This window comes from Caretta caretta, chromosome 3 (assembly GCF_965140235.1).
Source record: "Caretta caretta isolate rCarCar2 chromosome 3, rCarCar1.hap1, whole genome shotgun sequence".
NCBI classification, from domain to species: domain Eukaryota; kingdom Metazoa; phylum Chordata; order Testudines; family Cheloniidae; genus Caretta; species Caretta caretta.
In genome coordinates this window covers 48,337,515-48,362,441 of record NC_134208.1, presented here as the reverse complement: position 1 = coordinate 48,362,441, position 24,927 = coordinate 48,337,515, and the positions used below count along the sequence as shown (strand labels likewise).

Here is a 24,927-nt window from a genome sequence, read left to right as displayed (position 1 = left end):
TATTAGTAGGAGCATTGCCAGCAGATCGAGGGAAGTGATTATTCCCCTCTATTCAGCACTGGTAAGGCCACACCTGGAGTATTGCGTCCACTTTTGGTCCCCCCACTACAGAAGGGATGTGGACAAATTTGAGAGAGTCCAGCGGAGGGCAACAAAAATGATTAGGGGGCTGGGGCACATGACTTACAAGGAGAGGCTGAGGGAACTGGGGTTATTTAGTCTGCAGAAGAGAAGAGTGAGTGGGGATTTGATAGCAGACTTCGGCTACCTGAAGGGGAGCTCCAAAGAGGATGGAGCTCGGCTGTTCTCTGTGATGACAGATGACAGAACAAGAAGCAGTGCTCTCAAGTTGCAGTGGGGAGGTCTAGGTTGGATATTAGGAAACACTATTTCACTAGAAGGTTGGTGAAGCACTGGAATGGGTTACCTAGGGAGGTGGTATAATCTCTATCCTAAGGCCCGGCTTGACAAAGCCCTGGCTGGGATGATTTAATTGGTGTTGGTCCTGCTTTGAGCATGGGGTTGGATGGACTAGGTGACCTCCTGAGGTCTCTTCCAACCCTAATATTCTATGATTCTATGAAATAAACTCAAAAATAAAACTCAAAGTCCCAAAACAAATTCCATCTGTTTTACCCTCTTGTCAGGTCGCTCCCAGGTCTTTCCTGCCTGTAGTCTCAGTCCCACATCCCAGGACTCTCTGCTGGAGCATGCTCACTTCTAGCAGTCTCTAATCTCCCTAAGCATCCTTCCTTCATTGCACCCACTGCTGCTTTCAATAGGGAAACCACCTGATCTCTCTCCGGTGTGCCTCTTCAGCAGTTAGGGTTGGCTTGACCCAGGCCTCCAGATGTAAGGGGCAAGCCACCCTGCTACAATGGTAAATTGCTAAAACCCTGTCCCTTTGGCTGATAACCATTAGGAAAACATCAGTATGCATGGGTAGTTAGTGGCAGGTTGGAACGTGGGATCCCAGTTCATATGTGGTGGGTGAAGAAAGCCTGGTAGCTTGCCTGTAGTGGTCAAGGGCCAAACTGGGGTTCCTATTTGTCAGGCTAGTGGGATTGAAACCATCATAGAGATAAGCCTGCTCAGTCTCTGCAAGGGTAGCCTGTGTCCTTTATATTCTTAAAGCAGCAGCGCTGTAATACGGATGTAGTTTTATAGCGGGCTGGAAGCAGGAGTTAAAATGGGGAAATATTTAGTTAAGACTGAAAGGCTGAATGAATTTTATATACATGTATTTATACATAAAAACCAAGAAAAAGATTCGTTTTGCCTTCTTTGCCTTATGGTAAGAAAGCCTTGGTGCTGTCAGGTCAGAATGCTGAAGAAAGTAAGGTGATGTCTTCAGGATTACAGCTTGGTGGGACAGGGGAATAAAATAAACGGGCTTGTCTGGACAGCAGAATAATAGTAATGGATTGGACAGTGTACAGGGGTATAGAGTTTACCAGTTATGGGCCTGATGGGTTACTCCTGTTTTACACTGGCGTAACTCCATTAAAATCAGGGGATTTACACCAGCATAAATCTGGAATTATACAGTGCTGAACCAAGCTCTTTTTACTTCTCTTCATATAACCTTTAATTCAATATTTGCACAACACTGTAGTGAGCTTGTAATATAACTTTTGACTGACTATTTGAGTAACTGATATTTTCACCTTTTCTGCATTTTTTTTCTGTAGTTAACATTTCTGGAAGAGAGTACTGTACATTACCTAGAATTCAATATAATATAATTATAAATATAATTTAGCTTGTTGAAATTGGTTGAGACTTATATTAAATATTTGGCACCTCTGTCTCCCGGTGACGCCCTCGTCGTTTTGTTTAGTCCATACTTGCAGAGCTTTTTAATGCAACGTAGGGAAGCCAAACTCAAACGAGCATACATAGCTCTAGGTAAAATCCTTTGAAGAGCTATCCGAGTATTACTTGCTGGGTGTTGGATGTGCATGTTGAAACCTATTTAAAGAAGGAATGCTGGGGGTTTCAAAAGCCAGTAGAGAGATTTCATCCCTGGAAGCTGTACATTTTGCTGGAGTTTTTACCTTTTCCATTTTCCAATAGATGTAAATGGCCAAAGGGAGAGTGCTCCTGGTGTAAAAATGAACAGCAGTAATTATGGCTACCACAGTAGCGATTCCTTGTTTAGCAACAGCACTGGCACTCGAACCAGCATTGACTCAAATGAGAATTTCCTTTCTGTGAATTGTGGCCCAACACTGATTAATTCTTGTATCAGCTTTAGCAATGGCACGTTAGAAGAATCTAGGTACACTGGCATAAATACTGGCGTTTGAGGCAAGATATTTTCTTTTGCATTGCAATGTGGATACTAAAAAACGTTTTTTTAAATAGTCTGTGGTGTCTTTTAGGTTGGAAATGTTGCAGCAGATTGCAAACAGAGTTCAGCGGGACATCCTGGGCTGTGAAGACAAACTGATACTTGCTCGGAATGCTCTGCAGTCTGTAAGTCAAATATGAATTCTCTTTCTGGGTGTGTTTGTGAACCTTTTGGCACTGAAACCTTTACAGTTTTTTAAATCTTACTTTCAGAACTTTTGATTGACTATTTGAGTAACTGATATTTTCACCTTTTCTGCATTTTTTTTCTTTAGTTAACATTTCTGGAAGAGAGTACTGTACATTACATAGAATTCATTCTGCTAGGATTTTACTAGTAATTATTTAAGATAAAAAAATAGCTTACAGAGAAAGTGAAATCTCTACAAAGTACTTATCCAGTTAGCTGTAGGATTTAATTGCTGGTATTTATCATTCCAAAACACAGGATGCCAAGCGATTAGAATCAGGGCTACAGTTCCAGAATGAAGCAGAGATAGCTGGATATATACTTGAATGTGAGAATCTTCTGCGCCAACAAGTAATTGATGCCCAAATTCTTATTGATGGAAAATATTATCAGGCAGATCAACTGGTACAGAGGTATTTCATACTTTTATTTCAGTGTATAAATACAGATTGTGTATGTGTATTGTAGCCCAGAGTGTCGCACCTAAATGCCTGTAGTTAAGCTCCTAAATCCATAATTGGCAATCCAAATAAAAATAACTGGATGTTCAGAGGTGTTGAGTGCCAACTACTTTTATTGAACTCAATGGGAGCTGCATGTGCTCCTATGCTCAGCACCTCTGAAAATCAGGTCACTTATCTGGGTGCCATTTAGGTGTTTAACTTTATCAGACACCCAAGTCTGAACATTTTGGGCGTTTTTATTGTGCTTAAAATGATTACCCTTAAAATGTACTAATTTTGTTCTAGATAAATAGAAATATGATTTGCGTCAGTAGTTCCAGCGTACCCGGAAAGGTAGTAGCAGGCTAACGTCAGTTCACAAACAGCAGTTTGTGCAACCAGAAACCCTCACTGTAGTAATAGGGTGTCATTTTATGGAAAAGCAACATGTTCCCAAAGAGTGGCAGAATTTAACCTGAATCTGGTGAGAGCAAGCACAGGATATCTGAGTGGTAAACAAAACTTTGCAGCTAATCAATCCACCCCAGCATGTAGTATCCTGCCTTGCAACAGCAAGATTTCTCTTTTGCTGGTTGTGTCTGGCTTTGCATTTGGTACATGCTACTGCACATGTTAGGTTGGTTTTCTGCGTTATTGCCAGGATTTTGTCCATACTAACACACACAAGTATGCATGTATAGGGTGACACAGTACATACAAGTTACTTTTAGAGCTGTTTACTAGATAATATAAATATGCTAATATAGAAAGCTTATATAGGAACTAATGTAGTAATAAGTAAAGTCTATAGTAAATAATAGTACTGAGGTACTAATAGTGTAAATTTATGTTTAGAATATGTAAAGCATACAAGATAGCTTTCATTTATATTGCTATAGTTCAATTAATTATATTGTTTCATAAAAATGTGTTCACAAACTGTCAGTGAGATTGTTTTGTTTTCTTTAGTAAATGTAATTTCTTTATAGGGTTGCTAAACTTCGAGATGATCTTATGGCCTTAAGGACGGAATGTTCTTCAGTATTCAGCAAGGGGCGCACACTGACAACAGAACAGACAAAGCTGATGATTTCGGGAATAACACAAAGCTTAAACTCAGGATTTGCACCAAACTTAAACCCTGATTTAAACTCTGGAATGACCCAGAGTTTAACACCTACTTTGACTTCTTCCAGTCTGACATCAGGCCTTTCATCAGGTCTTACTTCAAGACTGACTCCGGCAATCACACCAGCTTATGCACCAGGCTTTCCACCACGGCTAATTCAAACCTGTGTAACAGGAGTTGACACCAATGCACTGCAAACACTCAAGCTGATGCAAATCCGAAAGCCCCTCATGAAATCAGCTTTTGTTGATCAAAATTTAACAGAAGAAGAAGTCAACCTGAAATTTGTCCAGGACCTCTTGAACTGGGTAGATGAAATGCAGGTAATGTCTTTATGCAAACACCTCTTAGTCTACTTTAGTCATTTCCTTTATTTTCTGAGGAGCTTTGGTTAATTTTTCGCTTTTGTCTATAAGGTTCAACTCGATCGAACAGAATGGGGTTCAGATCTGCCAAGCGTTGAAAGCCATTTAGAAAATCAAAAAAATGTCCATAGAGCTATAGAAGATTTTGAATCAAGCCTTAAAGAAGCTAAAATCAGTGAGGTACGCCACTGTACTTTTTATTTCTTGAGGTTACTTTTTTTAATTGAATTACTCATGAGGTGACTACTGGTTACACAACTGCACTTGGATTTCAGAACCTTTCTTTGGTTTTATGTATGATTGCCCGATGAATTCGCATTATACAAATTAATCTAATATTTGAGAATAACTGTTAATGTGGCTAATCTTTTTGTTGTCCTTTAACCTTATCTACTGTACACAGATCCAAATGACTGCCCCTCTTAAACTCAGTTATACAGAAAAATTGCACAAACTGGAGAGTCAGTATGCAAAACTCTTGGTAAGATCATTATATCTCTTTGATGTTCAACTTTTAAATGTGTGTTGCTTTGATAATGGCAGGGTTTTTAAATTAATTTTTTTTTAAGAATACATCAAGAAATCAGGAAAGGCACCTTGATACCCTGCACAATTTTGTGTCCCGTGCCACTGGAGAGCTTATATGGCTGAATGAAAAAGAAGAGGAGGAGGTTGCGTATGACTGGAGTGAAAGAAATTCCAGTATATCACGAAAAAAGGAGTACCATGCAGTAAGCATTGCTAATGTAATCTAAAAGGAAATAATTAATTAAAATACATTTAATAATTTAACAAGTTTCTAAAATATCTCATTTTTTATTTAAAAAAAAAAAGGATTTAATGAGAGAACTTGATCAAAAAGAAGAAGTTATTAAATCAGTTCAGGAAATAGCAGAGCAGCTACTCCTTGAAAATCACCCTGCAAGGCTAACTATTGAGGTAAGTCAAGAAGTATAGCACACAAACCGGAAACCAATATTGTGATTTAAGTCTTCGTGACTTTTTGCTGATGGGATATTTGTTAATAAGTTCAGACAATAAGAGTTTTTTTCTTTTCTATGTCCTGGTGTGGCTCTGTGCCTCACTTTCAAAGAAATAAGTGTTTTTAAACATTTATGACTAAATCCTGGAGTCCTACTTGGTTTTTACTTGGGGCTAGTCTACACTACTTCTTAAGTCGATGTAATTTACGTTGCTCGGGGATGTGATTACGACCTGAGCGATGTAAGTTACAGCTTCTTAAATCGGTGTCCACACCACGCTATGTCAATGGGAGAGCGCTCTCCCATCACCATAGTGTGTCTTCGCTAGATGCACTACAGCGGTACAGCTGCGCTGATGTAATGCAGTCGATTAGATTTGCCCTTAGTCAAAGCTCCCATTGAAATGTAAGAAGAAGGATTAAGGACTCCACGATGGGCCCTTGCAACCATATTTTGCCTTCAACTCTCACATGCAATTTCCATTGATGTTAATGGGATTTGCACATGCAGATTGAAGGCATAGAATAGCCCTCAATTTGTTTTTCTCTCCCTTTGAGCTGGAAAAGGTATCCCTAAAGCATTTCTAGTCACAAATAGTTTATCATATTGCTTCCTTTTAAGGTCTGGGGTTTGGTTTCTTGACCTTATTGTCAATAAATTACAGAAATTGTATTGACATTGGAATGTAACAAAGTGGATTGATTTATTTTGGACTTGAATCAGGCTCTATATTGTAGGTAATCTGTTTACATAAAAAATATTGTAGCTACTGTAGGTGCTTTTACAAGCCTCCAAAGGAGAGTGTCAGATTGTTTTCCCTTCAGAAACTCATGTCAAGAATAGACAGTAAAGTGGTGCTACAATAGGACCAATGAAAACAGTTATAATACAGGAGGATGAGCTAATCCATTCAGGGATCAGTACCAACTCTGGATTTTATGATTCTTTGATTTAAAGAGTTTATTTTTCATAATATGGAAACAAATGAAGAAAAATCCTTCCTTACCTTTACTTTCACTTGAATGTGGGTAATGAATGGTATTTTGGTAGTGTGGGAATTATTTTCTCTAAAATGGTATGCTGTTACTAATATATGTATCACTCAGTATCAGTCTAATAAACATATATGCCACAGAGACAAAGCAGTATGGTGGTAGATAGGTATGTGAACATTATAGTCTTTACATTAAACAGTACAGGGTGTGTGTGTGCGCATGCGGGCACACATCTGTAATATATTTAAAATTACTGCCTTCTTAATTCCCTAGTATGTGCAGATAACAAGACTTCAGAAACTGTCTTTTCATATTAATCAGGCACACTGGGGTGTTCGCCAAGCATTAATGGATCAATCCACCCAGTCACTGGAAGACCTCTCTGCCTTCTGTGCCAGTCGGATGGGTCTGGCTCTGGCTCTAAGTGAGACACTTCTGATTGACTTAAAAATATTTAGAGCACCCTCTGCTGGCAAATGTTAGGGCAATGCACCCAGTTTTCTATAGAAGTGGTAGTAAAAACATTGTTTAAGAGACAAAGACATTAGTAAAGTTAAACTTATTTTTAAATGTTATGAAAAAGCATATATATATGCACACATTAGGGCTTCAGAAAACATTTTTTATTGTCCATACAGCACCACATTTTATGTCTGATTTTTTACTCTATACTTAGGCAAAACTCCTACTGTCTGAAGGACAGTTGTGCCTGCACAAGGAGGGCAGGACCAGACTCTTTTGTTTGTAACACTATTCTTATTTTTTCCTAAAGTCTGCAAGAATGTACATGTTTTAATTTCTGCACTCATTCCTAAAATGCTTTCTTTTTTCATCTTTAAGGCCTATAGAGCTGCAATGCAAACACAGTGGAGCTGGATTTTACAGCTCTGTCACTGTGTTGAACAACACTTGAGAGAAAATGCTGCTTATTTTGAGGTAAGTAAGTCAAACAATTAAATTTGTAATACTTTAAAGCATGATTATAGTCAGAAAAGTGACAGGAAGAACAGTCAGTCTAGAATATTGGTTAGTCTTTCTCAGTAACTTTCAGATCAAATTCGCTCAATTTTTCCATTTATAACTCAGTGCATGGGACAGATTCCAAGGTAGTGTAAACGGGTGTTGCTCCATTGTCTTCAGCAGAGTTATGTCAGTTTACACCAAGGGAGCATTGGGCCAGGTTGTTTTTTTTTTAAATGTCAGAGCTGAAAATAAGTCCAGGATCTGAAAAAGAGGCAGTGTTCTTTCTTCCTCGGACATCATAATAGTTAATACAGCTTCTGCAACTGGATTCAGGTTGTCAGGTTTGTTGATGATGGACCAGGTAGAACAGAATCGAACTCATTCTTTCAGGGCTGCACAGACAACAGCAGAACACACGTTATTATCAGTACAGGGCAAAGAAGGCCCACAGGGAACTGATGAGTTGACTAAGTTTTGCCATTTATAGTCACCTTTCTCACTATAGCTCCTCTTAAATGATTAGTAAATGATCATTAATCTACTAATTATTATACACGGTAATGGAAGGTCTTAGTATGCATTGTCTGATTTAGAAAGAACTCTGTTATTTTTTATATTTAATATAGAGAGAGTATTCTCAACAGTCTTGAACCTTGTGGAGTCATTTATGCTAGTGCACATGAGAGCAAAATGAATGTAAATTGCAACAAATCAGAATGGTAGGGCTTTATAGCTCACCCACTTTGTATTCATGTAAATGGCTACAAAAGGTAAAAAGGCATTGGAGAATCAGGTTCCATCTAATCTGTATAATGTTCATAGGGACATACTACTTTGTATAGCTTGTTTGCTACATTTAATAACTTCTATTTTATAATCTGTTTTTTAAAACTTAATAGCTGTAAATTCCAGGAGTAGCAGAATCACTGTTTGAAAATCATTTTCACTCAGAGTAGCAGCCGTGTTAGTCTGTATTCGCAAAAAGAAAAGGAGTACTAGTGGCACCTTAGAGACTAATCAATTTATTTGAGCATAAGCTTTCATGAGCTACAGCTCACTTCATCGGATGCAACTTCATCCGATGAAGTGAGCTGTAGCTCACAAAAGCTTATGCTCAAATAAATTGGTTAGTCTCTAAGGTGCCACTAGTACTCCTTTTCTTTTTTCACAGGAACAGTAATTAACTAATGTACAGACATAGGGATACTGATTTTGTTTTCAGATAACATGTGCAGTAACTGATTTTCCATGATGTTTCAGTGATGCATGTCTGTCTTTATGAGATCAGGAGCAGGTACTTAAACTGCAAGAATATAAAACAGCTTTAAAACCATTTAGTGGTTTCTTCAAACAACAATTTTGGCTTAACACTTAGTAAACCTTTCAGTGTTGTTCTTAATTAATCAAAATACGTGTCTTACCTTAGTTTTTCAATGATGCCAAAGAAGCCATGGACTATTTAAAGAATTTAAAAGATGCCATACAGCGAAAGTACAGTTGTGATAGGTCCAGCAGCCTTCATAAACTGGAAGATCTTGTTCAGGAGTCCATGGTAAGAATTCAAGAATCTTGTTGACAAAAAAATAAGATTAAACAAGAGTTGTGTAACACCTATCTGGATTTAAAAATCAAATTTGTAAACAATTTACCCAACTAAAGGGAAGTAATAAAATTATAAAATTTAATTTCAGAATGTCTAATTAAACGAGTTTATCCATTTGTCCTTGTTTACGGAATACTTCCATGCCTTTAAAATATACGTTTTTAAACAATAGTGCATATTAAAGGAAACTGATTACTTCATGGAGTTATTTCTGTTCATGTGAAACATGTTATTTTTCAGAGACAAAAGCTTTAAAAGCATTAAAGAAGCAGCATTGAGTTCTGGCCACCTCTGATTTTTGTTATTTTCTTAATTGCTGTTTAGGAAGAAAAAGAACAACTCTTGCAGTACAAGAGCACAGTAGCTGGCCTTGTGGGGAAGGCAAAGGCAATTATTCAGCTGAAGCCAAGGAATCCTGATAGTCCACTCAAAACATCCATCCCAATTAAAGCCATCTGTGACTACAGACAAATTGAGGTTAGAACCTTGAATTTCCTAAAATCAATTACAGACGTGAGGAGACAGCTAAAGTTTCATTAATTACATGTTCCTGGAAAACACAAGACTGTAAATATCTTCCACCCTAGTAAACAGAGCAAATGCTTGTGTTCTGCATTGTTGTTTTTTGTTGTTGTGTCACTTATTTGGTGACACCATTTACAAAAGTGCTTTGTAAGAATAGTTTATAATGCTTAGCTCATTAAATTATTTTGCTTTTCCGTTAAAACTAGATAACCATTTACAAAGATGACGAATGCGTATTAGCGAGCAACTCCCATCGTGCCAAATGGAAAGTCATTAGTCCAAGTGGTAATGAGGCCATGGTTCCATCTGTGTGCTTTACAGTTCCTCCACCAAACAAAGAAGCAATAGACACTGCAAACAGGTAGAAGCAAACTAAAAACAGCTGAAAGTGTGTAGTTCCTGTAATAAATATCTTGGTTGTTTTTAGTTTTTTAGGGAGGGAATATTGTCTTGTGATTAGGGCAGAGGAAGTCATTTTCATTTGAACTTATTTGTGTAGGCAGCTTAAAAATAATTCATGCTCTTTGTGTTTTCTCCCCTTTTCATATGGGAGTACAATTTCAGTCAGTTTTTCTAATCTAACTGTGTTTGTACGTTTCAGAATTGAACAACATTTTCAGAATGTACTGGCCCTTTGGCATGAATCACATATAAACATGAAGAGCGTGGTTTCCTGGCGCTACTTGACAAATGAAATTGAAACTGTTCGAGCTGGTAATGTTGCTTCGGTAGGTACTGCACCAAACTATGTCCATCTGAGTGTACACTGGTAACTTACTGATACCCAGAAGACTGCAACTACAGAAACTATTGTAAACTGGAGAAGTTTTTAGCCGCTCACAACTTCAATGTGGAGAGAGACAGCTTACAGTGCCGTCTCCATTTTACTGTGTGCAGTACTCCATCTTGATCTAAGCAGCCTTCACTCTGACATATAGTTTTCTTATGCTGCAGCTTCACCTCCTAATGATTGGGGCAATTGCAAGCCCCATGTTCAGTCTCTGAGGCCTGCATAAGGGTGCATTTTAGTTACTCCATGCTACAGAATTGTACCCTGTTAGATAGTCTATATTATTTCATTATTAAAGAGCTGATTAAGATTAGTTTGTTCTAAACAAAATACTGATTTAAATCAAAATATCAAACACTTTGGCTAAAACAATCTGTCAGACCACTGAACAACGTAGTGTCTGCTTCTGTAAATCGTGTTTTACCTTTATATTACCTGAGACTGTTTATTACACAATGCTTAATATATCTTTCTTCAATTTGCTGCAAATAACATTTGCAGTACACATATTGAGGGGTCATCCGCACACTTCTCACCCTTTCTATTTGATACAAATGAACCAGCAACCTCCACCGAAAATGCCCTGCTTCTTACCCATGTTTGGGTCAGTAACCATTTCCCCATTGATTGCCACATGGCATGGGAGGAGAAATGGTCTCTGGTATAACATAGGCCTATCCCATTGCTGGCATAAAAGATCAAATATGAATTTGGAATAGAATGCATGAACAGCCAGCTGTTGTTATGATTGTGATTGTTGTTTTGTGAGGGCCCAGGAATACCAATGGCTCCAACAGAATCTTAGAACTGCATATTACCTTGACACTACCTTATTCACACCCAGATGTAGCTTGCGTTCGATGTTTGGATCCAGTTTCCTGTGCTGGAAGAGAAAGAAACACAGAGCTGTGAATCATGAGTGCACTGAAGCTTTGGAAGCCCATGTAATCTCATGGGTGTCCATTAGCACGTTTACATAGTCATTGACACAATTTCCCCAAGAGATGGCAGGATTGACTTCCATATGAAAATGCTTGGGGAAGAGGAACAGCTGTCTGTCTGGGATCTGTTGAGGGGAATGAGCAAAGTCAGATTAATGCAGCTCCATCCTTTTATGGTTTAGTAAGTGGGTCAGCAGCACCTCTGATAAATAGTGGTAAAGGCAACAGATAAATAAAGCATAGATGCTTCTCCTCTATCCATGGACATGTGTGCTGGAAAGCCAAACGTTCAATTGGACTGTAACTTGACCATCACACATCCATATACAGATGATGGTTTGAGGGAAAAATGGACAATGAGTTGGGCTCAAAATATTTATCTCAGAATATGAATGGGTTTTGGATGCTTAGTTATGGTGCTTTTTGCTCATATGCAACTGGTTACAGTATTGCCCAATTTCAGACTGGGAAGGAATTTTTGCTCAAGTCATATTAGTAGGGTCCCTGAGCTTTTCCCTACGTTTTGTGGAGCAGGAGACATCTGTTAAGATCAGGTGGGCCTATCCCACACTATCTATGATGGTAGGACAGGACATTGATGAATCTAGGGTTTATATAGGTTCCTCCCCCCATGTTTCTAAAAGAGAAAATGTGAGTAGTGCAAACTGCCAGAGTTGATCTCAGCTGTGCTCCCAAATTGTATTTGCTCTTCTGAATCCTGAACATAGGTGATAAAAAGCATGTGCTCTGTTATGAGAGTAATATGTTCTGTTATTTGTATTATAACATGATCACATTGAGCCCATGACAATTTGTGGTACATAGGGTGCTTTAGCAAACACTTGAATAATTTTTTACTGACCTATGTGTGTTGGCTCTCAGTGAAGCGTTTGCAGAGGAAGGACACAAGCAACTGTTACTATACAAGATCATTGAAAAGGCTAGAATATTTTAGAGTGCTTCACAAGAGAAGCTTTTTTTTCCTGCATTTTCTACTCCACTACTTATGTTGCATTGGTATCTCACAAATTCCTCAGTCCAGTGGACATACAATCCTCTTCTACTTCATAATGCACATTCCCTCCTGAAGCACCTTCTAGGGTGATATGGCATTACAATCCCTCAACCCTGCAAGTACTGTAATGGCTACATCTGCCCCAAACCATGTTGAATTCAGTATATGTAATTAGAGAAGTTGTATCACCTTTATCATCTGTACACTTGACAAGAATGTCTGGCATTTATACTGATCTGTTCTCTTTTTTAGATAAAGACAATGTTGCCAGGAGAACATCAGCAGGTTTTAAGCAATTTACAGTCCCGCTTTGATGACTTTCTGGAAGACAGCCAGGATTCCAAAATCTTTTCAGGCTCAGATATAGCACATCTGGAAAGGGAGGTTAATATCTGCAAGCAATACTATCAGGAGCTTCTTAAATCTGCAGAAAGAGGTAAGAGCAACTCACTGGGAAATATGTAAAAGTTTCCTTAAAAGAGGCTTTATGATACCTGATGAATCTTTTGCTTTCCAAATGTGAACTTCAGTGCACTGCATGTTTTATTATGTTAACATCATTAAGACAGGCAGCTACAATAAATGAATAAAGAGCGATCATTTAGACAGGTTGCGCTGTAAATTCTACTAGAGTTGAAGGTGATTTATTAGTACTACTCAAAGGTGTGTAAAAAACATTTTTCCTGGAAGAATAATTTACCCTCTGGAGTGCAGCTCATCATTTGGTCTAGCTTTTCATAGTCTTATTTCTGATGGATTGAAATATATCTTGAATATCTTACTGAGCTCAGAACAGAATTGGAATAGTATTTGACTCATTACACAAGAAAAATGTCTTACACATTCTGTCCTAGTGTTGCAAAATATCCCATCGCCACTCTTTAAAAGCTACTATCATAAGGCTGCTTTTAAGATGCAGAAATATGAAAGCTTAGGTAATCTGAAAAGATACCTTATGCTGTCAAGTAACTATTGACTTACAGAAGTGAAATAGTTTATAAAACTGATTAAATTGCCACTATAGTTTGCTAAATAAGCAGAGACATATTGTACTTAGTAACTAGAATACTAGATAGGTGATTGTAGTGCGGTGGCCATTTAATGAGCCCCCATTTGTGACCAGGCGTCACTTTGCAGGCACCCTGCCCCTTTTAGCCCCCTGTGTTGGGCCCCTGAAGAACTACATGCAGGCTTTTACATAGAATCATAGAATCATAGAATATCAGGGTTGGAAGGGACCCCTGAAGGTCATCTAGTCCAACCCCCTGCTTGAAGCAGAACCAATTCCCAGTTAAATAATCCCAGCCAGGGCTTTGTCAAGCCTGACCTTAAAAACCTCTAAGGAAGGAGATTCTACCACCTCCCTAGGTAACGCATTCCAGTGTTTCACCACCCTCTTAGTGAAAAAGTTTTTCCTAATATCCAATCTAAACCTCCCCCACTGCAACTTGAGACCATTACTCCTCGTTCTGTCATCTGCTACCATTGAGAACAGTCTAGAGCCATCCTCTTTGGAACCCCCTTTCAGGTAGTTGAAAGCAGCTATCAAATCCCCCCTCATTCTTCTCTTCTGCAGGCTAAACAATCCCAGCTCCCTCAGCCTCTCCTCATAAGTCATGTGTTCTAGACCCCTAATCATTTTTGTTGCCCTTCGCTGGACTCTCTCCAATTTATCCACATCCTTCTTGTAGTGTGGGGCCCCAAACTGGACACAGTACTCCAGATGAGGCCTCACCAATGTCGAATAGAGGGGAACTATCATGTCCCTCGATCTGCTCGCTATGCCCCTACTTATACATCCCAAAATGCCATTGGCCTTCTTGGCAACAAGGGCACACTGCTGACTCATATCCAGCTTCTCGTCCACTGTCACCCCTAGGTCCTTTTCCGCAGAACTGCTGCCTAACCATTCGGTCCCTAGTCTGTAGCGGTGCATTGGATTCTTCCATCCTAAGTGCAGGACCCTGCACTTATCCTTATTGAACCTCATCAGATTTCTTTTGGCCCAATCCTCCAATTTGTCTAGGTCCTTCTGTATCCTATCCCGCCCCTCCAGCGTATCTACCACTCCTCCCAGTTTAGTATCATCCGCAAATTTGCTGAGAGTGCAATCCACACCATCCTCCAGATCATTTATGAAGATATTGAACAAAACCGGCCCCAGGACCGACCCTTGGGGCACTCCACTTGATACCGGCTGCCAACTAGACATGGAGCCATTGATCACTACCCGTTGAGCTCGACAATCTAGCCAGCTTTCTACCCACCTTATAGTGCATTCATCCAGCCCATACTTCTTTAACTTGCTGACAAGAATACTGTGGGAGACCGTGTCAAAAGCTTTGCTAAAGTCAAGAAACAATACATCCACTGCTTTCCCTTCATCCACAGAACCAGTAATCTCATCATAAAAGGCGATTAGATTAGTCAGGCATGACCTTCCCTTGGTGAATCCATGCTGGCTGTTCCTGATCACTTTCCTCTCATGCAAGTGCATCAGGATTGATTCTTTGAGGACCTGCTCCATGATTTTTCCGGGGACTGAGGTGAGGCTGACTGGCCTGTAGTTCCCAGGATCCTCCTCCTTCCCCTTTTTAAAGATTGGCACTACATTAGCCTTTTTCCAGTCATCCGGGACTTCCCCCGTTCGCCACGAGTTTTCAAAGATAATGGCCAATGGCTCTGCAATCACAGCCGCCAATTCCTTTTGTACTCTCGGATACAACTCGTCTGGCCCCATGGACTTGTGCACGTCCAGCTTTTCTAAATAGTCCCTAACCACCTCTATCTCCACAGAGGGCTGGCCATTTCTTCCCCATTTTGTGATGCCCAGCGCAGCAGTCTGGGAGCTGACCTTGTTAGTGAAGACAGAGGCAAAAAAAGCATTGAGTACATTAGCTTTCTCCACATCCTCTGTCACTAGGTTGCCTCCCTCATTCAGTAAGGGGCCCACACTTTCCTTGGCTTTCTTCTTGTTGCCAACATACCTGAAGAAACCGTTCTTGTTACTCTTGACATCTCTTGCTAGCTGCAGCTCCAGGTGCGATTCGGCCCTCCTGATATCATTCCTACATGCCCGAGCAATATTTTTATACTCTTCCCTGGTCATATGTCCAACCTTCCACTTCTTGTAAGCTTCTTTTTTATGTTTAAGATCCGCTAGGATTTCACCATTAAGCCAAGCTGGTCGCCTGCCATATTTACTATTCTTTTGACTCATTGGGATGTTTTGTCCCTGTAACCTCAACAGGGATTCCTTGAAATACAGCCAGCTCTCCTGGACTCCTTTCCCCTTCAAGTTAGTCCCCCAGGGGATCCTGGCCATCCGTTCCCTGAGGGAGTCAAAGTCTGCTTTCCTGAAGTCCAGGGTCCGTATCCTGCTGCTTACCTTTCTTCCCTGCGTGAAGAACATGAGTAACAACACCCTATGCCTGGGGCTGATTTAATAACAGAAATAGTTCTTAACAGTCCAGAGAGTCCCAAAATAAAGTCCATCACCACATAAAAATCCATTCTTAGCTCTGGTGTCTTCTGTCTCAGGTGGAGCTCTTTTTCTGTCCCAGTCTGTTCTCACAGCCAATCCTCACAGCTTTTTCTAGCTGGAGCTTAGCCTTCTGGCACTAGCCGCTAGGTCCCCAAACTTCTAGGTTCAAATGCCATCTGGTTTTCCTCACAGGAGGTTCCTGCTCCCTGGGATCCTGCTGTCACAGCTCCCTTGGTCTCAGGGTCTTCCATGCAGGAGTCTTTCACACTGCAGTTTTTTGACAGTTTCCTGAGCTTCCCCCCTTCATTGTAGCCTCCTGCTGCTCTCTGTAGGGCAATATCCTGATCTCAGGTGTGACTCATTCTGTAATCAGGGTTGGCTAGTCCTTTACTGTATCCCTGTTTACAGTGATGAAGAAGAAATCCATTAGAGGTTAGCTACAATAGCAGTAATGAAATCACCTGTCTGGAAGAAGTATAGTCATTCACTTCATCAGTGTGCATGCAAAGGGGATGATGGTAGCCCTGATGGTTGAAAATGGGGAATCATCATTGAGCAGGTCTGTTTTCAGTGGGGTCCCTCAGGGATCAGGTTTTGGCCTTACATTGTTTAACATCGTTATCAATGACCTGGAAGAAAACAAAAAATCATGGTTGGTAAAGTTTGCAACTGATACAAAAGTTGCTGGAGGGGTGAATAACAAAGAGGACAGGTCACTGGTTCAGCGGAATCTGCATCATTTGGCAAACAATATGCAAGCAATATGAAAGCAAACAATATGCGTTTTAATATGGCTAAATGTAAACATGTACATCTAGGAACAAAGAATGTAGGCTTACAGGAACAGGGGGTCTATCCCAGGAAGCAGTGACTCTGAAAAAGATTTGGGGGTTGTGGTGGATAATTAGCTGAACATGAGCTATGTGGCCAAAAGAGCTAATGCAATTATGGGATGCATAAACAGGGGAATCTTGAGTAGGAGTAGAGAGATTATTTTACCTTTATATTTGGCACTAGTGCAGCCGCTGCTGAAATACTGTGCCCAGTTCTGGTGCCCACAATTCAAGAAGGATGTTGATAAATTGGGAAGAGGGTTCAGAGAAGAACAATGAGAATGATTAAAGGATTAGAAAACATGCTTTATAGTGATAGACTCAAGGAGCTCATTCTATTTAGCTTAACAGAGAAGGTTAAGGGGTGATTTAATTATAATCCATATGTATGTACATGGGAATAAATATTTAATAATTGGCTCTTCAATCTAGGAGAGAAAGGTATAACACGATCCAATGGCTGGAAGTTGAAGCTAGGAAAATTCAGACTGGAAATAGGGTGCAAATTTTTAACGAGTGTAATTAACCATTGGAATAATTTACCAAGATTTGTGATGGATTCTTCATCACTGACAATTTTTAAATCAAGGAGGATGTTTCTCTACAAGTTGTGTTATCAGAATTATTTTGGGGAAGCTCTATAGATTGTGTTATATAGGAGGTCAAACTAGATGATCCCTTTTGGCCTTGAATCTATGAATCTGATAGACATTAATTTTGGAAGTGCAAGGAGATGATCTAGTAGCAGCTAAGGACTACGGGTTTGATCCAATTCCCATTAAAGTCAATTCCTGTTGGCTTTTCTGGGAGTAGAATCAATGCCTGAAAGAGCTGTAATATTCTGAGGTATTACAAAATCTGTTGTTAGGAGGAGGAGAAGTATGGCATGGCAATTTAGATTCATTTCCTAAACAGCGCCTTTGGTTACTTCAACAGAGGAGCAGGAGGAATCCATTTACAATCTGTACATCTCAGAAGTCAGAAACATCAGACTTCGCTTGGAGAGCTGTGAGGACCGTTTGATCCGACAGATTCGGACTCCGCTGGAGAGGGATGACCTACATGAAAGTGTGTTTAGGATCTCGGAACAAGAGGTGAGTCATTCGGAAAGAATGGTTCAACTAGGAAGTGGTGGTTTTCCAAAACGAATAGTTTTCTCTTGAAACAAACAGACCCAGATCCTTGCATGTTATGGTTCAGCTCAGAAGGGTGGGGTGACTACATGATTTTCTCGTATATCGGTGGAGGTAAAGGAACTAATCAATAGCCAGTCTTCCATCTTTCTATGCTGCACATACAGTCCTCACTTTTTCAACAAAGAGCACAGAAATAAAAATAATATTAAGAACAGAAGTTTACTCTAAGTAATGTCTAGGATATATGAACACTGTCAGGCTGATGTAGAATAAATAAATACTGTCAATTGCCTTCCATTTTATAGACGCTAAAGAAAGAGCTGGATCGACTGAAGGATGATTTGGGAATGATCACAGATAAATGTGAAGAGTTTTTCAGTCAAGCTGCTGGTTCACCTTCTGTCCCCAACCTGCGTTCTGAGCTCAATGTCATCATTCAGAATATGAATCAAGTTTACTCTATGTCTTCCATTTACATAGAAAAGTATGTAATAAACCGTCACTTCCTACTTGATGCATTTTAATGTACACCTTTTTTGCCCCAAATGAAAGTAAATAAAAAAAACAGTAAAGTTATAAAATGACTTTATAGTCATTATATAGTATGAATAATACTATAGTATAGTAATACTTATAGTATGAATAATACTGATCAAGGGTAAGAGAGTTATCAAAGTCATTACAGTGAAAAAAAGGATTACTAGTTATCAGACATCACAGAGCAAGACTGAAAAATGTGAGCAGTTTGAATATTATCAATACACGATTAGTTAACAAGAGGTTACTGTTTCAGGTTAAAAACTGTAAATTTGGTGCTGAAAAACACTCAAGGAGCTGAAGCGCTAGTAAAACTTTATGAGACTAAACTGTGCGAAGAAGAAGCAGTCACTGCTGACAAGAATAATATTGAGAACCTTATGGGTACATTAAAGGTATGAATTTGCTATATTTTCTTTATAGGTAAATTGTAAAATAATGTATAGTAAAATAATTGTCTTTTTATAATAACCCATTGGTTAGACTACATTTGTGGTGCAGCCAAAGACTTCTTTTCTACTTTTAAGCAGACTGTACATTTTAAGATTGCTACATTAGACAAATCTGTATCCTTTGGGCAATTAGGATAAGAAAATAAATGTATTATTTGGTAGGTTAAAATAATTCTCACAGACACTTTATACTTACAGAAGTTTGCATTTTGCATACACGTATAACTCTGGAAATGTTAGTATGAGCTGTGCACATAACATGCAAAACAGGAGTGCTAATGCACCTCCCAAGTGCAGAGAGAAACACTGCAGAGTAAGTGTCTTGGAATATCTGAGGCTCCAAAAGTGTGTGGTTGCAGCAACAAAAGAGTTAGTGACTTTTGTCTTTTTTTGGAAGATTCCAGGCAACATTAAGACTGGCTGCCCTAAAAACTTTGCCACTTTCTTAAATAAATAGAAAAGCTTCCTTCAGTATTTGTACAGTCCCTTATACTTTCTATTTAAATACTGCAAGCTAATGTTATTTTACAATTGACAGATTTTTTAAGTGACCTCTGTAGTTTATTAGACAAATATTAGCTTGCTAATTTGCAAGCCATGTGCTTGATTTGTGTGGGCATTGGGACTCCTATACCCAGAATTTTCAGTTCACAGCTGTTTCATAGTCATTTCGGTATTGGAGCAGACTGAACAACCAGAAAAAACTGGATATGCAATGTGTTGATTTACACACATAGTGCTATACTTTGTTTACTTATCCTTTATTACATATTAGCTGTGGAGGTCTGAAGTGGATGAGAAAAGAGAGGTATTCCATGCCTTAGAAGATGAACTGCAGAAAGCCAAAGCGATCAGTGATCAAATGTTTAAAACGCATAAGGAACGCGATCTTGACTTTGACTGGCATAAAGAGAAAGCTGATCAGCTGTCTGAGAGATGGCAAAATGTTCATTCTCAGATTGAAAACCGGTTCGTACCACTTCATGTTGTAGTGTGTTCAAAGCATCTTTTAGGCTATTGATGTTGTTTCTTAGCTAATTTATCTTCTGCTTAAGCAATAAGAAATGAACATTATCGTGGGTTGAAATGTATTTCTTAACTATTTAGGAAACTTGCTAACATGGTGGATGCTTATCTTTTCTGTGCTGCTGCCATTGTTCACATGATCCCCTGCAGTTTTTTCTACAAGAGTAACAACTTTAAGTGTGTGTAACATCTTCAGTTTAACACTATGCTATATAGGCTTTACCATAACACTTAGTAGTTAGCGAGATACAGCACAGATATGCTGCCCTTTTCCCCTAGCAAAAATGCCTGCATATCAGGGCCTCCTGTCTTAGGGAAATGCTTTCTGCTGCCCCCTAGTTAGTACTGATAGGTGGGAATGATGAGATAACCTTCACTTGTGAGTTGCTGGTCAGATTTATGTTTACTTCTTGATAAAGAACATTGGGCCTAAGACCTCAAGTCCTTAGTCCTTAACTCCCATTGACTTCAGTGATAATTTTGTCTGCATAAGAACTGAAATAAGGACTTTAGGTTTTGGCCAAGAACCAATAATTTGCCCCTGGAGTATGTCCTGTTGACCTTCCATTATGTTCATGCAATATCATGATGCAACTCGAGTTCATTTGTTCTATGAAATGTGACTCTTTGATTAGATTTTGGTGATGTCCCTGGATAATATTACTCAAATATTTTTATACACATGTACACGCGCACACACAGACAAACAGTAATGTGTGTGTGTTATATATATAATATACACACCCACACACAGTATTCTGGAATGCGCTTATCCATTGTTCTCACAGGGAAGAAGTTCACATCTTAATGCTTTCCCAACCAACCTCATATCCTTTTGTTTTCAATCTCTTTAATTCTATCTGTCTAGAGCTAAGGACAAATTAAGGGAGAACAACATTATTTGCAAACTAAAACTATTTTCTTTATTTTAATTTATGACCCTGGAATCCCTGAAGAGAAGTATCAGAATACTGCTGTTTATTTGAAACAATGCTGTACAAGGCAAACTTTCATATTTCTCCCTTCTTAAAAGCAGATGTCCTTATGTTATTCCACCAGTTCAAAAAAGAACTAGATAAATTCATGGAGGATAGGTCCATCAATGGCTGTTAGCCAGGATAGGCAGGGACTGTGTCCCTAGGTTCTATTTGCCAGAAGCTAGGAAGGAGTGACAGGGACTGGATCACATTCCCTCTGGGGCACCTGGCAATTGGCCACTATCGGAAGACAGGATACTGGGCTAGATGGACGTTTGGTCTGACCCAATATGGCAGTTCTTACGTTCTTAGTCCAATCCATGCAGGAACTGATAATCAGTTAACTAATCGGATACAATTAACTAATTTTATTGCCTCTACCTCTAATTGCCAGAAACTAAAGAAGGGATTGGCAAGACCTGGTCAAAAATGCATCTAGTCAAAGAAAACAGTTTGAATGTCAGTATGATTATTAGCCATCAAGCTACTGGCTTTCACAAAAACTATGGGGAAGAGCACTTTCCTTCTGTTTTTGAGTATAAGAAACATGCAATTGGCATGTGTAGCCTTTTTTGGCTGAAATTAAACTGCAGTGTATGTATCTTTAAATTTCACTCTTAATTTTTTTGTTTTCTGGTAGGCCATGTGTAAACAAAGTGATATTTTTAAATGAAAAAACAGTAGCTTTCTGAAAAGCTTAAGTGTCCCTATCTGCTCACAAGGCAAACATGAACCAAACACTCTCCTCACATGACATCTGTGTAGAATATGCTGACAGATTATTGTTAACACACAGTGACTTCTAGTGTAAATATGACAGCTTGTGGTCGTTGCAATTTGTGGCAGTAAACAGACTGTTTTCTGCAAATGTTCACCCTCCTACTTCCTAACTGTTTGACAGTGATACTCACTATACACATATATTTGTCAATATTGGCTCCAATTAAACATCTTTCCTTTTTTTTTCCCCACCATTTATTGTTATTTTGTTTACTCTGTTACTTGTTTATATGTATACCAAAATATAATTCCTCTAATGCAATACATAATCACTGTCACACTCGCTCTTTTTCACACACATACATGCACAGAGAATGCCCTTAGCATTGTTGAAAGTAAGGCAGATTCAAAAGTAGGTATTACAAACCAGAATACCAGAGTTGTTAAATATACGGTTACAGACAGGCAGATTGCTCTGAACCCACGTCTCTGCTGTCTCTTTGGTTAGTATATTTGTATGGGTTTTAGGCACATTGTTTGGACTACAGCAGATGAGTCTCAAGCACTCTGAGCACTCCAAAATCAGTTTGCAGGAAATAACACAGGTTGCCTTTGTTTGCCCCTCTGCTCCCATTTAACTGCAGAATAGAAGAGTCTTAACCAGTTTCCACTTCAGTCTCTGTGCCTGTTTGGTTTAAATGGCAGGCCCACAGACTTGAGTGAGTTTTCAGTAGTTTCCAGAATCATATGGTTTAAAGAGGGATTTACCCCAAAAGGATCATTGACATTAGCATTTTTGGACAGCTAAAGACTTTGCGTTTGTGCCAACTCCTACTTGGCTTGGGAGGAGTAGAGGATGTGGTCTGCTGGTCTCCTTCAGTGCAGGTTTTGGCCCTCTTGACTCGTGCTCAGAACCAAACCCACTGGTCACACCTAAAACACACCCACTTCTCATCCTTCTGCATGGCAGTGACAATTGCTTCTGCAGAGGCTTCCTCACAGTGTGCTGGGGAATGTTGTGTCTAGTGCATGGTCTTTCTGCTTCTGGGCTCATTAATTTAGGAAATGCGCAGTGTTTCTGCTGTGACTGGACCTTCCCTGAACACAAAAGCCCATTGAAGGCTTGACCCATAGTCAGTTGTTTCTAGTATAAATGTTCTTTCCCTCTTCCAAGTGTTCTCTAGTGTGAAAATCCTCTTTAATCTTTATGGAATGTCATTAAGCTGGGGATCTCTGTGGTAGAAACTGCCATTAATATATTTTAGTAAAAATTATTAAATTTCCTGTTATGATGATAGATGGTGCTAGGACACCTGATATCTTAAAGGCTATGTTGACTTACATAATTTTTTACAGTACCTTCTCCCCAATCACATCTCTTGTTCTCAAATTAAACCAGGTTGCGTGACTTAGAGGGTATCAGTAAATCTCTGAAATATTACAAAGATACTTACCATACACTGGATACCTGGATTCAGAAAGTGGAAGATACTCAGCGAAAGATTCAAGAAAACCAACCAGAAAACAGCAAAGCTTTGGCTAAACAGCTGAACCAGCAAAAGGTACAAAAAGGGAATCCCATCCTGGGGAAAAGTATTGAAACTAATAACTGGAGCCCCGTTATTTTTGAAAATGCAGAATACAATAAAACAAAACAAAACAAAGTATAAACCAAACTGAAATGAAAAAGTCACCTCACAGCAGCAGCTCCTGTCCCTCAGATCTGGGCCCAGCTCCCTGCTTCAGTTATGTAGTGTACAGGGTCACAGCATCACTTGTGTAAATTTGGTCCAGCCGCCCCTCTGTCATCATGATGGAGGGGAAGTGCCAAGTGCCACATCGCAACACCTGGAGCGGGGAGGTGGGCCCGGACCTATGGACAGGAATCGTGTGCTACTGGGTGAGTGTGGGACAGGCTCACTGTACAACAATCCTTCCCCCCTCCAGGGCCTCTCATCTCCCCCGGGCAGGACCCCTTTCCTCCTCCTCTTCGCATGGATAAAATCGTAAAAATGAAATTCCCCAAAATATAAAATATAAAAAAAATTAATGGGACTCTAATAACAAAAAAATATATATATAAAGATCATTTTAAAGCAATGATGTCAATCTCCCTTTAGCTATCTCAGATATCTCTGTGACCCCCTAGTAACCGAGTATGCTAGTCTTTTACCTTCACAACACCTCTTTGAAGTAGGGAAGTGCTGTTAATCTTATTTACAGATGAGGGTCTGAGGCACAGAGAGTCAAAATGACTTGCCCAACATCATGCAGGAAGTCTGTGGCAAAGCGGAGCTCTCCCAACTCCCAGGCTAGTGTCCTAACCTCTGGGCTATCCTTCCTCTATAATGCCATTGGGAGTGCATCCCAACTTGCCACACACCAGTGCTCCATAGACAGTTGCCATTCAATAGCAAACACAGTTAGCAAAAACTAATCACATTCCTGGAATGGCATTGTCATGAAGGCTACTCACCTTGTGTTGTGACTTCAATAGGACTGCTTGTGTGCTTACAGTTAAGGGAGTGCTTTAGTGCTTTACTGGTTTGTCACCAGAGTGCTCAGCACCTTACAGGATTGAGACCAGGAAGGACAGCCATTCCCTAAATGTTAGGCAAACAGAACCACTTTGTGTGAATGTTCAATAATAGTGAATAATAAAGGGGTATGAACATGCCACAGTCAAACAACTGGCTGGCAACCAAATGTTTATGTAATCCCCTGATAGTGTGTATTTCAGGTCACCATCTGTGCCTGATCCACAGAGGAAGTGAGTCTGTGACAGCCCTCATTAAAGAATCTGTCTCTTTAGCTAAAAATGTAGCAGCTTTTAGCCTTGCAGGTGTCCAGGATGCAGACACTATTTTTACAGTATTTTACCAGCGGCCTGGATCTAAATCACATGGAACTCAATAAGAACATAGGAACGTCCATACTGGGTCAGACCAAAGGTCCATCAAGCCCAATACCCTGTCCTCTGACAGTGACCAGTGGCAGGTGCCCCAAAGGGAATGAACAGACAGGTTGTCATTGAGTGATCCATGGCCTGTCACCCAATCCCAGCTTCTGGCAAACAGAGGCTAGGGACACCATTCCTGCCCGTCGTGGTAATAGCCATTGATGGACCTATCTTCCATGAATCAATCTAGCTTCCTTTTGAACCCCGTTATAGTATTGGCCTTCACAACATCCTCTGGCAAGGAGTTCCAGAGGTTGACAATGCGTTGCTTGAAAAAATACTTTCTTATGTTTGTTTTAAGCTTGCTACCTATTAATTTCATTTGATGGCCCCTTATTCTTGTATTATGAGGAGGAGTAAACAATGCTTCATTATTTACTTTCTCTATACAACTCATGATTTTATAGACCTCTATCATATACCTCCTTGGTCACCTCTTTTCCAAGCTGAAAAGTCCCAGTCCTATTAATCTCTCCTCATACGGAAGCCGTTCTATACCCCTAATAATT

The 24,927-nt window shown here is 39.6% G+C and overlaps 1 protein-coding gene across 18 annotated transcripts in view; it reads left to right on the top strand.

Annotated features, from left to right (window-relative positions):
* Positions 1-24,927, top strand: part of DST (dystonin) — a 485,843-nt gene that overhangs the window by 273,337 nt on the left and 187,579 nt on the right. For 16 of the 18 annotated variants that reach the window (XM_048845229.2, XM_075126480.1, XM_048845239.2 and 13 more), the window contains 18 exons: positions 2,385-2,478; positions 2,801-2,955; positions 3,975-4,437; positions 4,531-4,659; positions 4,883-4,960; positions 5,049-5,210; positions 5,314-5,418; positions 7,298-7,393; positions 8,847-8,972; positions 9,348-9,500; positions 9,755-9,909; positions 10,150-10,276; positions 12,547-12,730; positions 17,548-17,705; positions 18,053-18,231; positions 18,541-18,679; positions 19,512-19,705; positions 22,859-23,021. In XM_048845229.2, coding sequence (XP_048701186.2) covers positions 2,385-2,478; positions 2,801-2,955; positions 3,975-4,437; positions 4,531-4,659; positions 4,883-4,960; positions 5,049-5,210; positions 5,314-5,418; positions 7,298-7,393; positions 8,847-8,972; positions 9,348-9,500; positions 9,755-9,909; positions 10,150-10,276; positions 12,547-12,730; positions 17,548-17,705; positions 18,053-18,231; positions 18,541-18,679; positions 19,512-19,705; positions 22,859-23,021 — 2,860 coding nt within the window. Of the gene's footprint in view, positions 1-1,993; positions 2,282-2,384; positions 2,479-2,800; positions 2,956-3,974; positions 4,438-4,530; positions 4,660-4,882; positions 4,961-5,048; positions 5,211-5,313; positions 5,419-7,297; positions 7,394-8,846; positions 8,973-9,347; positions 9,501-9,754; positions 9,910-10,149; positions 10,277-12,546; positions 12,731-17,547; positions 17,706-18,052; positions 18,232-18,540; positions 18,680-19,511; positions 19,706-22,858; positions 23,022-24,927 lie in introns of those variants that run through there. The other 2 variants (XM_075126485.1, XM_075126484.1) reach the window with 2 other exon arrangements.